The 14,061-nt window shown below is 44.4% G+C and overlaps 1 protein-coding gene across 1 annotated transcript; it reads left to right on the top strand.

Annotated features, from left to right (window-relative positions):
* The first annotated feature begins 297 nt into the window (after positions 1–297).
* On the top strand, positions 298–13,359 carry LOC120919171 (microsomal glutathione S-transferase 2-like). Its single transcript, XM_040331211.1, has 5 exons — positions 298–421; positions 7,541–7,640; positions 7,909–7,979; positions 10,896–10,977; positions 13,155–13,359. Exons 1-5 carry the CDS (start codon positions 361–363, stop codon positions 13,285–13,287), a joined length of 447 nt encoding a protein of 148 aa, XP_040187145.1. The 5' UTR covers positions 298–360; the 3' UTR covers positions 13,288–13,359.
* The last annotated feature ends 702 nt before the right edge of the window (positions 13,360–14,061 follow it).

The following is a 14,061-nucleotide window of genomic DNA, read 5'->3' on the forward strand; positions in this document are numbered from 1 at the left end:
AATGTGACATGTCACTGTCGGCAGCGCCCCCCCCCCCACACTTTTCAACTTTAATGTGACATGTCATTTTGCTTAGGGCCCCAGGGAGGTCAGGATCGGCACTGTTCAGGAGGGTTGACAAGAGTATGCATCTTGTCTAAATATTGTCTTATCTCAGGTTAGTAGTGATATACGTAGAATCATGTAAAAGCAAACTATGCTGGTCTTTCCAGCTCTACAACCATGGAAGCAACTGCAGGAATGCTTTAACCCCCTAACATACAAAATTGCATGTACAGTGCCGCCTACTAAGGTGTGTCAGGATTTGTTAGCTTACGTAACTCGTTTTGCGTGCACAGAGTCCGAGCCTGACCCTGCTGAATGATGGGAGACAATATTATTCTTGTTGCTGTAATTTCCCTGCTTTCTGCATGCCAGCAAGGTAAGATAAAATATATCTGATTATTATGTGCCTATGTACAGAGGTCAGTATAACATAGCCCTGTAGAATGTGTTCAAACCAGAAAATGGAATATAGAGCAGAGTGTCACTTCCTGACGGCCTAACCCCATAGGACAGTGTTGTGCAATCATGTAACACAGTGCACTTGTCATGTACCTTACTCTTAAACAAAAATGTGTTGTACAATAACCTGTCATGCACTACTTCAGAGCTTGAACTTCAGATATGACGCTCAAATTCTTAAATTTTATGCCAGGATAATGATCTTTCTTTTAAGCCACGTAACTGCAATTTTTTAAAGACGTTTGGGATTATAAAAAAAAAAATAGGATTTTTTTATACAGCTTATCTGTAAAATCCTTTTCTTGGGAATACATCACGGGACACAGAGCCATAATTACTTAATGGGTCACCACAGGTGATTGGACACTGGTAAACCCAATTAAAATTGAGTTCCTCCCCTATATAACCCCTCCCAAATGGAGAGTACCTCAGTTTTGTAGCAAAGCAATAAGTGTCCCCCTCTGAAGAGGGGTGGGAGCTCTGTGTCCCGTGATGTATTCCCGAGAAAAGGATTTTGCAGGTAAGCTGTATAAAAAAAATCCCATTTTCTTGCTCATACATCACGGGACACAGAGCCTTAATTACTTAACAGGATGTCCCATAGCATTGCTAAAATTGAGAGGAGGGAGACACAGATCAGAACAAGACCACCATCGGGCCAGAGGATCTATACTGCTGCCTGTAGCACACTACGCCCGTGCAGAGTGTGCAGCGGCGCGGCGCGGCTTACCTTCTCGCTGGATTCACAGGCAAGTTACTCACCTTGTCCCTGGATCCAGCGATGCCACCCCGCTGTGTGATCGAGCGGGTCCTCCTCGCTTGGCGGGTCCTCCTCGCTCGGCGGGTCCTCCTCGCTCGATTCACAGTGCCTGTGTGCCGCCGAGCTCCGTTTCCTGCGACGTTACGATGCACGGGAGCGGAGAACGGCGCCAAATTCAAAAAAGTAAACAAACACAATACACACAGTATACTGTAATCTTATAGATTACAGTACTGTATGTAAAAAATACACACCCCCCTTGTCCCTAGTGGTCTGCCCAGTGTCCTACATGTACTTTTATAAAATAAAAACTATTCTTTCTGCCTGAAAAACTGTAGATTGTCCAAAAGTGTCCCTTTATGTCAAAAATGGTTTTAGATCAGCTAGAAAACAGCGATCATAAATTATAATCACTTGCAGAATTGTGCGATATTTGTGGGGAAATTCGTCATAAATTAGATAGATTAATCGTGAGTTAACTATGACATTAATGCGATTAATCGCGATTAAAAATTTTAATCGTTTGACAGCACTAGTATGGACCAAAGACCAAGTAGCAGCCTTACAGAGCTGAGCCATGGAGGCCTGGTGATGCACTGCCCATGAAGCACCAACTGCTCTAGTCGAGTGCGCCTTCACCTGAAAAGGAGGAGTCTTCTTTTCTAAACCATAGGCCTGAATAATGACTTGTCAAATCCAACTTGCAATAGTGGACTTCGACGCTGCCTGGCCCTTCTTTGGGCCCTGTGGCAGAATAGACAGACAATCAGTCTTTCGTATCTGAGCCATAGCTTGCAGATAAACTTTTACCGCTCTTATAACATCTAGAGAGTGTAGACTGCTCGGCAGACTGCGGATCTGGAAAAAAAGACAGTAGGACTATATCTTGATTCAGATGAAATTCTGAAACCACTTTAGGTAAGAAAGTCGGGTGAGGACACAGCACCACCCTGTCATCATGAATAATCATGAATAATCATATACGGTTCTTTACACGAAAGAGCCGCCAATTCCGATACCCTCCTTGAGGATATGGCTACAAGAAAAAACAGTTTCTTTGTCAAAAGACTTAAAGAAGCATGGTGTAATGGTTCAAAAGGTAGCTTCTGTAAAACAGATAATACCAAATTCAAATCCCATGGGCACATGGGAGACTTAACAGACGAATCCAAGCGTAGTGCTCCCTGAACAAAGACCCAGACTAGGGAATGAGAGGCAAGCAGTTTTTGAAAGAATACCGACAAGGCCGAGATCTGGCCCTTGATAGTGCCCAAGACCAACTTCATATTTAGGCCCAACTGAAGAAAGGCAAGAATCCTACTAATGGCATACTTCCTAGGATGCCATATTCTGGGTTCACACCAGGAAACATATGCCTTCCAGATTCTGTAGTAGATGAGCCTGGAGGCCAGCTTCCTAGCATTAATCAGAGTGGATAGGACTGGACCTGAGAGCCCACTTTTCCTCAAAATGTGGGTCTCAACAGCCAAATTTAGACTTTGTAAGGCAGGATGGAACATTTCTGACATATGATTTTAATTATGGGTTAAGAGACCATTATCCTGGATTCAGTTGCTGGCAGCTTAAAAAATCTGCCTGCCAATTTTCTACCCCTGGAATGAAGGCTGCAGATAGGCGAGGAATGTGCCTTTCTGCCCAGGCCAGGATGTGATTCACCTCTCTTTGCGCAACCTGACTTCTGGTGCCTCCTTGGTGATTGATATAGGCCATGGCTGTAGCATTGCCGGACTGAATCCGAACATGCCAACCCTGCAGTCTGTAAGACCAGACTCTGAGGGCCAGATGAATTGCCCGAATCTCCAGATTGTTGATGGGTAGGAGCTTTTCGGCCCCGAACCACTTCCCCTGGGCAGATGCCTCTTCTAAAACTGCCCCCCAGCCAAGAAGGCTGACGTCTGTGGTTAACAATTTCCAGGTAACCGGAGTGAAGGATTTTTCTTTTGACTGATTTTGGGGGAGCAATTACCAATTGAGGCTTTGGCGAACCTTTGGAGATAAGATCATAGGAAGGTCCAGGGCCTGAACATCTTTGTTCCAAGCGGACAGAATTCTTCCCTGTAACGGCCTTGAGTGAAACTTGGCGTAAGGGATAGATGAGGCTACCATCTTTCCCAATAATCTCATGCATAGACGGATGGAAGGCCTTCTATTTTCCTTTATCACTCGGACCAAGTCTCCTATGGCTTTTGCCTTTGGCTTGGGAAGTAATGCCTTGCTTTGGGATGTGTCTATAATCATGCCCAAATACTCTAGCCTTCTTTGAGGCTGCAAGGAGAATTTTTCCAGATTAAGGACCCAGCCTAGGTTCTCTAAGTATTGCACTGTGCTGTGCACATTGTGGCCCAAGCGTGCAGCGGACTGATCTATGATCAACAGATCGTTCAGATAGGCTGTTACTGCTATGCCCTGTGCCCTTAGCCTTGCCAGGGCAGGGGCCAGTATTTTTGTGAACACTCGAGGTGCTGTAGCCAGCCCGAAATGAAAGGGCCACAAACTGAAAGTTGCGCTGATCCACCACAAACCTTAGAAACCTTTGGTGAGCGGGGAATATTGGCACATGTAGATATGCATCTCTGATGTCTATTGATGCCAGGAATTTCTCCTCCCTGAAGGGTGGAAACAACTGAACGGACAGACTCCATGCGAAAGGAGCAAATGTTCAGAAACTGATTCAGGCTTTTCAGATCTAGTATAGGTCTAAAATTCCCGCTTTGGTTTTGGAACGGTGAAAAGGTTTGAGTAAAACCCTGATCCCTGATCCTCTGGGGTTAACTCCCTGATTACCCCTTGGGACAACAGGTGTTCCAAGGCCAACAACAAAGGCCTTCTTTTTTCTGGATCTTTGTCAATTCTTGATCTCAGAAAAACGGGGTGACGGAAGTTCTCTGAATTCCAGCTTGTAGCCTGAGGACACTGTGGACATGATCCACTTGTCCTGAACTTTGTTCCGCCAGGCGTTTCCAAATTGCAGCAGCCTTCCCCCCACTCGGCTGAGCGGGGGCATCCCTTCATAGGGAAGTCTTGGGGTCCTTGTTAGACTTTGAACCCCAAGTCCTTTTCTGCCCTTAGATAGACCTTGGATAGAGAACCTGTTCTCTTTCTGTCCGTCGGACTTCCGACGGACTCACGGCAGACTTTTACACGGTCAAAAGTCAGATCGTGTGTGTACAAGGTATAAGACTCACATAATTTCCTATTTCCACACTATTTTGGGAAACAGCCACCTAGTTGCAAACTAGCTGACTGCACCTCCTAACATCTGTCTAGAGCTGTGATGGCGAACCTTGACACCCCAGATGTTTTGGAATTAAATTTCCCATGATACTCCACTACACTGCAGAGAGCATGAGCATCATGGGAAATGTAGTTCCAAAACATCTGGCGTGCCAAGGTTTGCCATCACTGGTCTAGAGCCTCTTACAATCTGGTTGTACAGTCACCTTTAAGTTTACCAAAAACTGTAGTGTGAGGGTATTCCTGATTGGAAATAGACTGAATGATTGTATAAATGATCAAAGTGTATGTGACTAGTGTTTAATAAGAAACATGCTGAATCAATATCTCATTTACAGAACACTGGTAGAAACCAGATTGTATCTGTTACGAACGGTGTCGTCGGTTGTCTTGGTAACGTTGTTTAAGAATCTGTAATTGCTTATTTGCAGATTAAGCTGAAAAATGTGCCATTCTGTGAAGAAAACAAACCTCTAATTTTAATACAAATATGGAGCACAATGACTCCCATTTTGCTTATATATTGGATATGTAGGATGATAATCCAATTGTGTAACAATCTATATTCACATGTCACCTGATATTTATATTGTTCTCCATACAAATGAGATTTTGGGCTCAGGTAAATGCTACATTTGGCCTAATCGGATAGATCACAATGTCTGGACCCAAAGCTGTCAGGCAGACTAACTTACCATGTATGACAACTATTAGCCAAAATATTGTCCCTCTCTCTTACTTAAAGTAGTATTAAATCCTCAGTATTTTTAACCTAGCACATTGAGCACAATAAAAAAAATATTCCCCCTGCAAACTATTTGCTTTAATTCTTACCCAGCACTTTCAGTTTAGAACTTTTAGTGCTGCTGGATCCTCTCTCAGTTCTGCTTCCCTGAACCTCCAGTCTCCGCAGGAAACCGTTACCAGTGGACAATGCAGTGTCCAACCAGTCTGTTTGAAGAAGGAAGGGGGAGGAAGGAGCAGGGGAGTGCCTCCCCATCCTAGGGTATGGAGCTTTTTTTGTTTCTACTGATTCACACAGTGTATGGAAACTTAACTCTAGACCAGAGGTCTCCAAACTTTCTAAACAAAGGGCCAGTTTACTGTCCTTCTGACTTTAGGAGGGCCAGACAGCGGCCATTGGAAGTAGAAAAGGTCCCGGCGTATGTAGAAAAAAACAAGGCCCCATCTTTGGTGTCAGTGGGGGGAGTTGTGCCCCATCATTGGTGTAAGTGGAAGGAATTGCACTCCTTAAATACCATTGGAAGGAATTGTGTCCCATCATTGGTGTCATTGGAAGAAATTGTGTCCCATCAATGGTATCATTGGACCCTATTGTTGGTGTTGTTGGGAGAAATTGTGCCCCATCATTGGGAGAAATTACCTCCCCATCATTGGTGTCATTGGAAGGAATTATGTCCCATCAATGGTATCACTGGGCCCTATTGTTGTTGTTGTTGTTGGGAGAACTTGTGCCCCATCGTTGGGAGAAATGATCCCCCATCACTGGTGCCGTTGGGAGGAATTGTGTCCCATTATTGGTATCGTTGGGAGAAATTGTGCCCCATCATTGGCAGAACATTTTCCCCATCATTGGTGTCTTTGGGAGGAATTGTGACCATTCATTGGTGTCAGTGGAGAGATTTGTGCCCCTTCATTGTTGTTAGTGGGGGGAATTTTGACCCATTATTTGTATCAGTGGATGAAATAGTACCTCAAGGGCCAGATGAAAGCAAGCAAAGGGCCGCATCTGGCCCCGGGCCGGAGTTTGGAGACCACTGCTCTAGACCATGCATGCAAGGGTGGCTCTAGAAAGCTGCAAAAGAAAGGAGCCTCCCTGAAAAAGAAACCCTGGGGCTACAGTCATGCATTAAAGGGGTTGTAAAGGTAATTTTTTCCCCCTAAATAGCGTCCTTTACCTTAGTGCAGTCCTCCTTCACTTACCTCATCCTTCCATTTTGCTTTTAAATGCCCTTATTTCTTCTGAGAAATCCTCACTTCCTGTTCTTCTGTCTGTAACTCCACACAGTGAGGCAAGGCTTTCTATCTGGTGTGGAGAAAGCCTCTTGAGGGGGCGAGCAGGAGTGTCAGAACGCTCTCTACTTTGCAGATAGAGAAAGGAGCTGTGTGTTAGTGGGCGTCCTGACACTCCTGCTCGCCCCCTCCCCCCTCAAGAGGCTTTCTCCACACCAGGGAGAAAGTGTGGCATTACTGTGTGTAGTTACAGACAGAAGAACAGGAAGTGAGGATTTCTCAGGAGAAATAAGGACATTTAAAAGCAAAATGGAAGGATGAGGTAAGTGAAGGAGGACTGCACTAAGGTAAAGGAAGCTATTTAGGGATGTTTTTTACCTTTTAACAGGAACACAGGCAAGGATTAAAAGATAAAGAAGCTGCACAATCAGAAAGTTATTAAATCAACTGCTGAAAGTTCTTCGAAAACTGAGGGTTTAAAGTAATATTAGTAAAGTTTTTTTGTTTTTTGTTTAAAAATAACAAACGTGCTCTGTGCTTTGGTTTTGTACAGAGCAGCCCGGATCCTCCTAAATAACAAACGTGCTCTGTGCTTTGGTTTTGTACAGAGCAGCCCAGATCCTCCTCTTCTCAGGTCCCTTGCCAACGCTCCTGGCTCCTCCCTCCTGCCAAGTGCCCCCACAGCAAGCAGCTCCCTCTCTCTCCTTATTGGCTCACTGACTTTGACAGCAGCAGGAGCCAATAACACCCACTGCTGTGTCCCAGCCAATCAGCCAAGGCTCTCGTGAAACATCGCTGGATCAAGATAGGGCTCAGGTAAGTATTAGGGGGGCTGAGGGAGGCTGCTGCACACTGAACTTTTTTTATCTTAATACATAGAAAACCTTCTGCGTTTATAACCACTTTAATATTACTTTAATTCAGCATTTTAACATTTCTTTATATGCATCCAGTTTTTCAGAAAAGTATATGTTTATCAACCTTGCAAAGTGAAACTTGTGCAAAACGCGTTTTTAATTTTATTTACTTGAACTTTTCTTTTGATAGGATACTATGCCAGACTTGTGGGGAGGTCTAGAATGAAACACAAGATCATGCCTCCAGCAGTCACAGGACCTCCAGAATTTGAGAGGACATTCCGTGCGCAGTAAGTTTCTGGCGTAGCACTAATTAAAGCAGAAATACCCCCTATGTTATGTCAATGGTTATGGGCTAAAGTGGCAATGCTAATAAGTATGAGAAAAGTGCTGGCCATTGCTCTGCAGAGATGAGACCCTTAATTTTTATACTCGCATTAATTGCTAATAAAATGCTTCCTGCATGCATTATGTACCTATAGATACATTTACAGAGCAATGTGTGAATGGAGTTATGTAGTAAATTCAAACAACATATATGTTTTATTCTGTTCTTAGGCAAAACTGCATAGAGTTCTATCCCATATTTCTTGTTCTTCTTTGGACGGCGGGCATATACTTTTATCAAGGTAATGTAGAAGTTTTAAAAGGACTGAAAGTTTCTTTAATGTTAAAGCGGAGGTTCACCCAAATAACATCTACATAAGACCAAATTCTTTATACTTCTAACATGTACAGTAGGCATTTTTTTTTTAGGCTGTACATACCTTATTATCGCTATTTTCAATCCGGCTTCCGGGTACTTCCGGGAGTAGGCGTTTCTATCCTGAGCCGCAATGTAATGTGGGAATTCGCCCAGATGAGTGATGTCTTTCAGAAAAAGTTCCCCCCGGTGGATAAGGCCCCCCCCCCCCGTATTGTGTAGGCGTGTCACGAGAGTCACGGAGTTTCCGAAAGTAGCCGAACATGTAGAGCTAATAGAGAAAATAGAGATAATAAGGTATGTACAGCCAAAAAAAAAAAAAAAGTGCCTACTGTACATGTTAGAAGTATAAAGAATTTGGTCTTATATAGATGTTATTTGGGTGAACCTCCGCTTTAAGATTACATTAGACATACTGTACATATTCCATATTATTAAATTCTTGAATCAGTCTGAACTTTTGTATAAACTCATTACTTCAGGGGGTCGGCAACTGGTTCGATCGCGATCTACCATTCGACAGCATCCAGGTGACTGGTAGATCGTGCCTTCGGCTTGCCGACCTGCTGCCCCCAAAGCGTTAAATATAGTGGGACCACTTCTGTCACTTGCACATGAGCAGGTGCCGGCTGCAGAGGGAAAAGGCATCAGCCGATGCCTCTTCTGTAGTTCTGGTAGCAGTATATGGTGGAGTGATATCTACTGCATTAAACCTCAAAGCTCTGCTAGCCGGAGCTGTGCCCGCAGTTATTGCAAGACAGAAGAACGCTAGGGTGCACTGTCTGAAAGTGTCCTCTCCAATCTCCTGCTTCAGGTCAGAGTGTCTTACGCGATACTGAAATGGCCAGAACAGCATCTAAAACTATGTGAACTCTATGGTTACTATTTTAGGGGGCTCAGCTCAGTATAGGGTGTACACATGGCTGCAGTGGGAATTCTATGCCCTGTCATGCTTGGGTGTCGCACCTGCCAAGCATGACCCATTGAAGTGAATGAGGCAACATAGCCCTCTGCAATCTTGTGCAGTACAGCGACCAGGGAATTAAAGCAGACATTTTATCGCCTCCTCACCCCCCAGCAGTATCCCTTTGGACCCCACACAAACACGCAGTTGAGGGACACTTGCAGAGTGGTCCTATTTACTTGAAGGGGTCACGATTGGTGGGCGATAGTGTCCACTGAAAGCAAAAGGGGGTATAATTTCTGCTGCTGCATGTGTATGCCCTTGGTTGCTGCCCTACTGACACTGATGCTATCCTCTGCCCTACTGACATTGTCCATACACCATCCACTGCCCTACTGACACTGTCCTCTGCCCTACTGACTGACACTGTCTTCTGCCCTACTGACACTGTCCTCTGCCCTACTGACTGACACTGTCTTCTGCCCTACTGACACTGTCCTCTGCCTTACTGACTGACACTGTCTTCTGCCCTATTGACTGATGCTATCCTCTGCCCTACTGACACTGCCCATACACCATCCACTGCCCTACTGACACTGTCCTCTGCCCTACTGACTGACACTGTCTTCTGCCCTACTGACTGACACTGTCTTCTGCCCTACTGACACTGTCCTCTGCCCTACTGACTGACACTGTCTTCTGCCCTATTGACTGATGCTATCCTCTGCCCTACTGACACTGTCCATACACCATCCACTGCCCTACTGACACTGTCCATACACCATCCACTGCCCTACTGACACTGTCCTCTGCCCTACTGACTGACACTGTCTTCTGCCCTATTGACTGATGCTATCCTCTGCCCTACTGACACTGCCCATACACCATCCACTGCCCTACTGACACGGTCCTCTGCCCTACTGACTGACACCATCTTCTGCCCTACTGACACTGTCTTCTGCCCTATTTACTGATGCCATCCACTGCCCTACTGACACTATCTTCTGCCCTATCGAATGACGCCATCCTCTGCCCTACTGACACTGTCCATGCACAATCCACTGCCCTACTGACATTGTCCACTGCTCTACTGACTGACACTGTCCAGTTTAAAGATAGGCTTGGTTTATATCTTTTTACAGTGACATTTGTTTTATTTTATTTTTCTAAGATTTCCTTACTATTTAGTCAGGCCCTGCTAGTTAATTTCTTAAAAAAAAATAAGGGCTCCGAACTCCGATGATCTTTGTGCACTTTTGTGTTGTTCGGGTAGATATCTCCCTCTTAAAAGTTGTCTACCCTTGCATTACTTTATTATCTACCTCCTGGTTTTAGTATTTGTGCGTGTACATTCATAAAATACTGACTGGCAACAGATTTTTTATTTTTTTTAGTTTGCACATCTATACACAGTGCATGTTTATACACCTATGTGTACAGGCACATTGAAATTAATGGGCTGCATTAAGATCAGTAAAAACAAACAAAAAAAACAACAACGCCTGTATGCCTTAAAATACTGAGTTTTTAGACAGCAGTATGCCAGAGCCCTAAAAATGTTTTGCTAGCTTTATTCTTAACCGGTTAAGACCCGGACCAATATGCAGGCTAAGGACCTGGCCCCTTTTTGCGATTCGGCACTGCATCACTTTAACTGACAATTGCGCGGTCGTGCGACGTGACTCCCAAAATTGGCGTCCTTTTTTCCACAAATAGAGCTTTCTTTTGGTGGTATTTGATCACCTTTTACTTTTTGCTATAATAAATATCCCCAAAAAATATATACACTTTTTTTCCCCCTCAAAACAGAAGGTAAGATAAGGAGAGAATTCCTACTTGTCAACACAACTCCTAATTACTGTATTCTAAGTGATAGATACTTTGGAGGAAACACCATTGAAGGGGTTCGTCCTATTGTTTTGCTGTTTTGTTTTTCAGAAGTGGCTGCAGCCTTAGGATTGCTGTACATATTTGCACGTCACACCTACTTTAAAGGCTACGTAGCATCTGCTCAGGGCAGGTAAGAAACATGTTTCATTTAAAAAAAAAATTGCCATGGTGGCCAAGACCATACATCAATTTAACAGGACAGGTTCCTTTCAGAACAGGCCTCACCATGGTCGACCAAAGAAGTTGAGTGCACATGCTCAGCGTCATATCTAGAGGTTTTCTTTGGGAAATAGACGTAGGAGTCCTGCCAGCATTGCTGCAGTGGTTGAAGGGTTGGGGGGTCAGCCTGTCAGTGCTCAGACCATACGCCGCACACTGCATCAAATTGGTCACCTTTCTTGCCAGCGGTTTAGACATTAATGGATGTGTGTTGAGTTATTTTGAGGGGACAGCAAATTTACACTGTTATACAAGCTGTACACTTACTACTTTACATTGTAGCAAAGTGTAATTTCTTCAGTGTTGTCACATTAAAAGATGTAATAAAATATTTACAAACATGTGAGGGGTGTACTCACGTTTGTGAGATACTGTAATCATAAAAATGTTCCCTACCCCTTATTCCTACCTATCTTGCCTAGCCTGTATAACAACAATGTGTGTACTTACCTATTTTTAGTCTGACCCAGTCCAGTCACATAATCCTACAGCTCCAGCTCCCCTTTTTCAGTGTGTAGCTGCTGCAGGGAAGAAGGGGGAGCAGCAACAATGGTTGGGCAATGGGAGCCTATGGGTGATGTCATGGCTCCCGGAATTTAGAGACATTTTCAACTCTCCCATACACAGAGCTGAAGGATCATATATGACTGGACCAGCGCAGATTGAAAATAGGTAAGTTCACAGATATTTACAGGATAAATGCGAGAAGTGAAGGAGGGAATATTTTTAAGCATAGTTATAGTGAGGCCTTGTACACACGACCGAACATGTCTGCTGAAACTGGTCCGCGGACCAGTTTCCGCGGACATGTCCGACGACCAGTTTCCGCGGACATGTCCGACCGTGTGTAGGGCCTAGCGGACCGGATTCCTGGCCAAGCGGACAGGTTTCCAGCGGACAAAAGTTTCTTAGCATGCTAAGAAACATGTCCGCTGGAAAGCTGTCCGTCGGACATGTCCGATGGTCAGTACGACTCATCGGACATGTCCGCTGGCCCGAAATCCCGTGCATGCGTCGAAGTGATTCGACGCATGCGTGGAAGCATTGAACTTCCGGGTTCGCGCACGTCGCCGCTACGTCTCCGCCACGTCACCGCGTTTTCTGTCCGCGGGGAATTTGGTCTGATGGTGTGTACACACATTAGACCAAATTCTGCCAGCAGACATGTCCGATGAAAACGGTCCGCGGACCGTTTTCATCGGACATGTCTGACCGTGTGTACAAGGCCTTAGGATTTACTTCCACTTTAATGCAGAAGGTTTATGTGAAATTAAAGTTTTTTTATTAAGAAAAACGCAAGAATCAAGAGTATGCCCATCAGCTTAAAGTGGTTGTAAAACCTTAATTTTTTTCACCTTAATGCATTCTGTATCTCCTCAGTAAGCTTGCCCCCATCATCCGAGCCGCTCTGGCTGGGGGTTAGTCAGCATGCTCGCCCCCTCCCTTAGAACTACATCCCTGCGTGGAGATGCTATGATCAGACTTTTTGACAACAACGGTCCGACGGACGTGTTTGATCAGACAATCCGACCGTGTGTATGCTCCATCGGACAATTGTTTTCGCTTTTTCATCGAACATATGTTCGGTGTGAATACTCTCAAACTTTTCAGCAACAAATGTCCGATGGAGGATAATCCGATCATGTGTACTAAAGTCCAAAGTCCAAACACGCATGCTCAGAACCAATGCTAAAGATCAGACCACAATAGCAGAAGTTGCCCACAGGGTGGCAGTAAAGAGCTGAAAAGCTGATTTGGTGAAAGTTGGCTGAAAATGTCCTGCCGTGTGTATGCAGAACAAGTTCACGGCCAACGCCCATTTGGACCAAAATCCACGGAAAAGTCAGATGGAAGTCCGATCGCGTGTATGAGGCTTTAGATTTACCTTCAACTATGTAGTAAAAGGGCCCGCCTGATTGCATACAAATTGAAAGTGTTTAGGTTTGACCTGATATTATATAATTTTGGTAAATCTAAAGGAAAGTTGAACGGTGTATGGCCAGCCTAACCCTTTACTATTACAACTGCATCATGATTGGCATATGTATAAAATACTTATATCATGCATTCATATGCTTTCTTTTCCAGGATCCCAGGATTTTATCTCAGCCTGATCTCAATATTCCTGTTACTTCTTGTTGCTAGCCTTGGAATTACAAACGGCCTTCTTAACATTTACCTGGATATAAATATCTTGAAAAAGCTAAAACATATTCTGTAAATACACTTAAACTGTTGTTATGAATTGTGTTAAAAATGATGTGTACATAAAAATGTAAAGTCATTTTAGTAATTTTGTCTCATTTATATTTACTTGCTATGCCCATAATCAGTGGCCATGGTCAGTCTTGTTATATGGCTGCTTCAAAAGTAGAGCTGACATAACCTGTCATTATGTGACTGAGAGAACAATGACATTCTAAGGATAACTTTAAAGGGGTTGTAAAGGTTTGTTTTTTATTTTCTAAATAGGTTCCTTTAACCTCTTTCCCACCGCACCATAGACAAAAGACGTCTACAGCGCGGTGGAGTTATTCTGGGAGGACGTCCTCCCAGAATCCTCCTCTCGCGTGCCCCACAGATCGCGGTAAATTGCCGCTGATATCGGCCGTTTACCACGTGATCGCTCCGTCAAATGACGGAGCGATCACTTGTAAACAAACCGGCGTCATGTGATGACGCCGGTTCCTCCCTCTCCTCTCTGTACCGATCGGTACAGTGTGAGAGGAGAGGGGGGAGAACGGAAGCAGCAGCAGCTGCTGTGGCTGGATCTGTGACAAATGCAGTCACAGATCCAGCCATCCATCCATCCCTCCCTGTGCAATACTCTGCAATAACACCCATACTCTGCAATAACCCCCCCATACTCTGCAATAACCCCCCAATACTCTGCAATAGCCCCCCAATACTCTGCAATACCCCCAATACTCCGCAATACCCCACAATACCTGCTAATATGACAGAGACAATATTTTTTTTTTTTTTTTACAGAATT

The sequence above is a fragment of the Rana temporaria genome, chromosome 1, assembly GCF_905171775.1.
Source record: "Rana temporaria chromosome 1, aRanTem1.1, whole genome shotgun sequence".
In the NCBI taxonomy this organism is placed as follows: Eukaryota; Metazoa; Chordata; class Amphibia; order Anura; family Ranidae; genus Rana; species Rana temporaria.

Coding starts and splice junctions, on each gene's coding strand:
- LOC120919171 (XM_040331211.1), top strand. CDS start 361: ATGATGGGAGACAATATTATTCTTGTTGCTGTAATTTCCCTGCTTTCT. Junction 7,641..7,908: donor GAGAGGACATTCCGTGCGCA/GTAAGTTTCTGG, acceptor TTCTGTTCTTAG/GCAAAACTGCATAGAGTTCT. Junction 7,980..10,895: donor GGGCATATACTTTTATCAAG/GTAATGTAGAAG, acceptor TTTGTTTTTCAG/AAGTGGCTGCAGCCTTAGGA.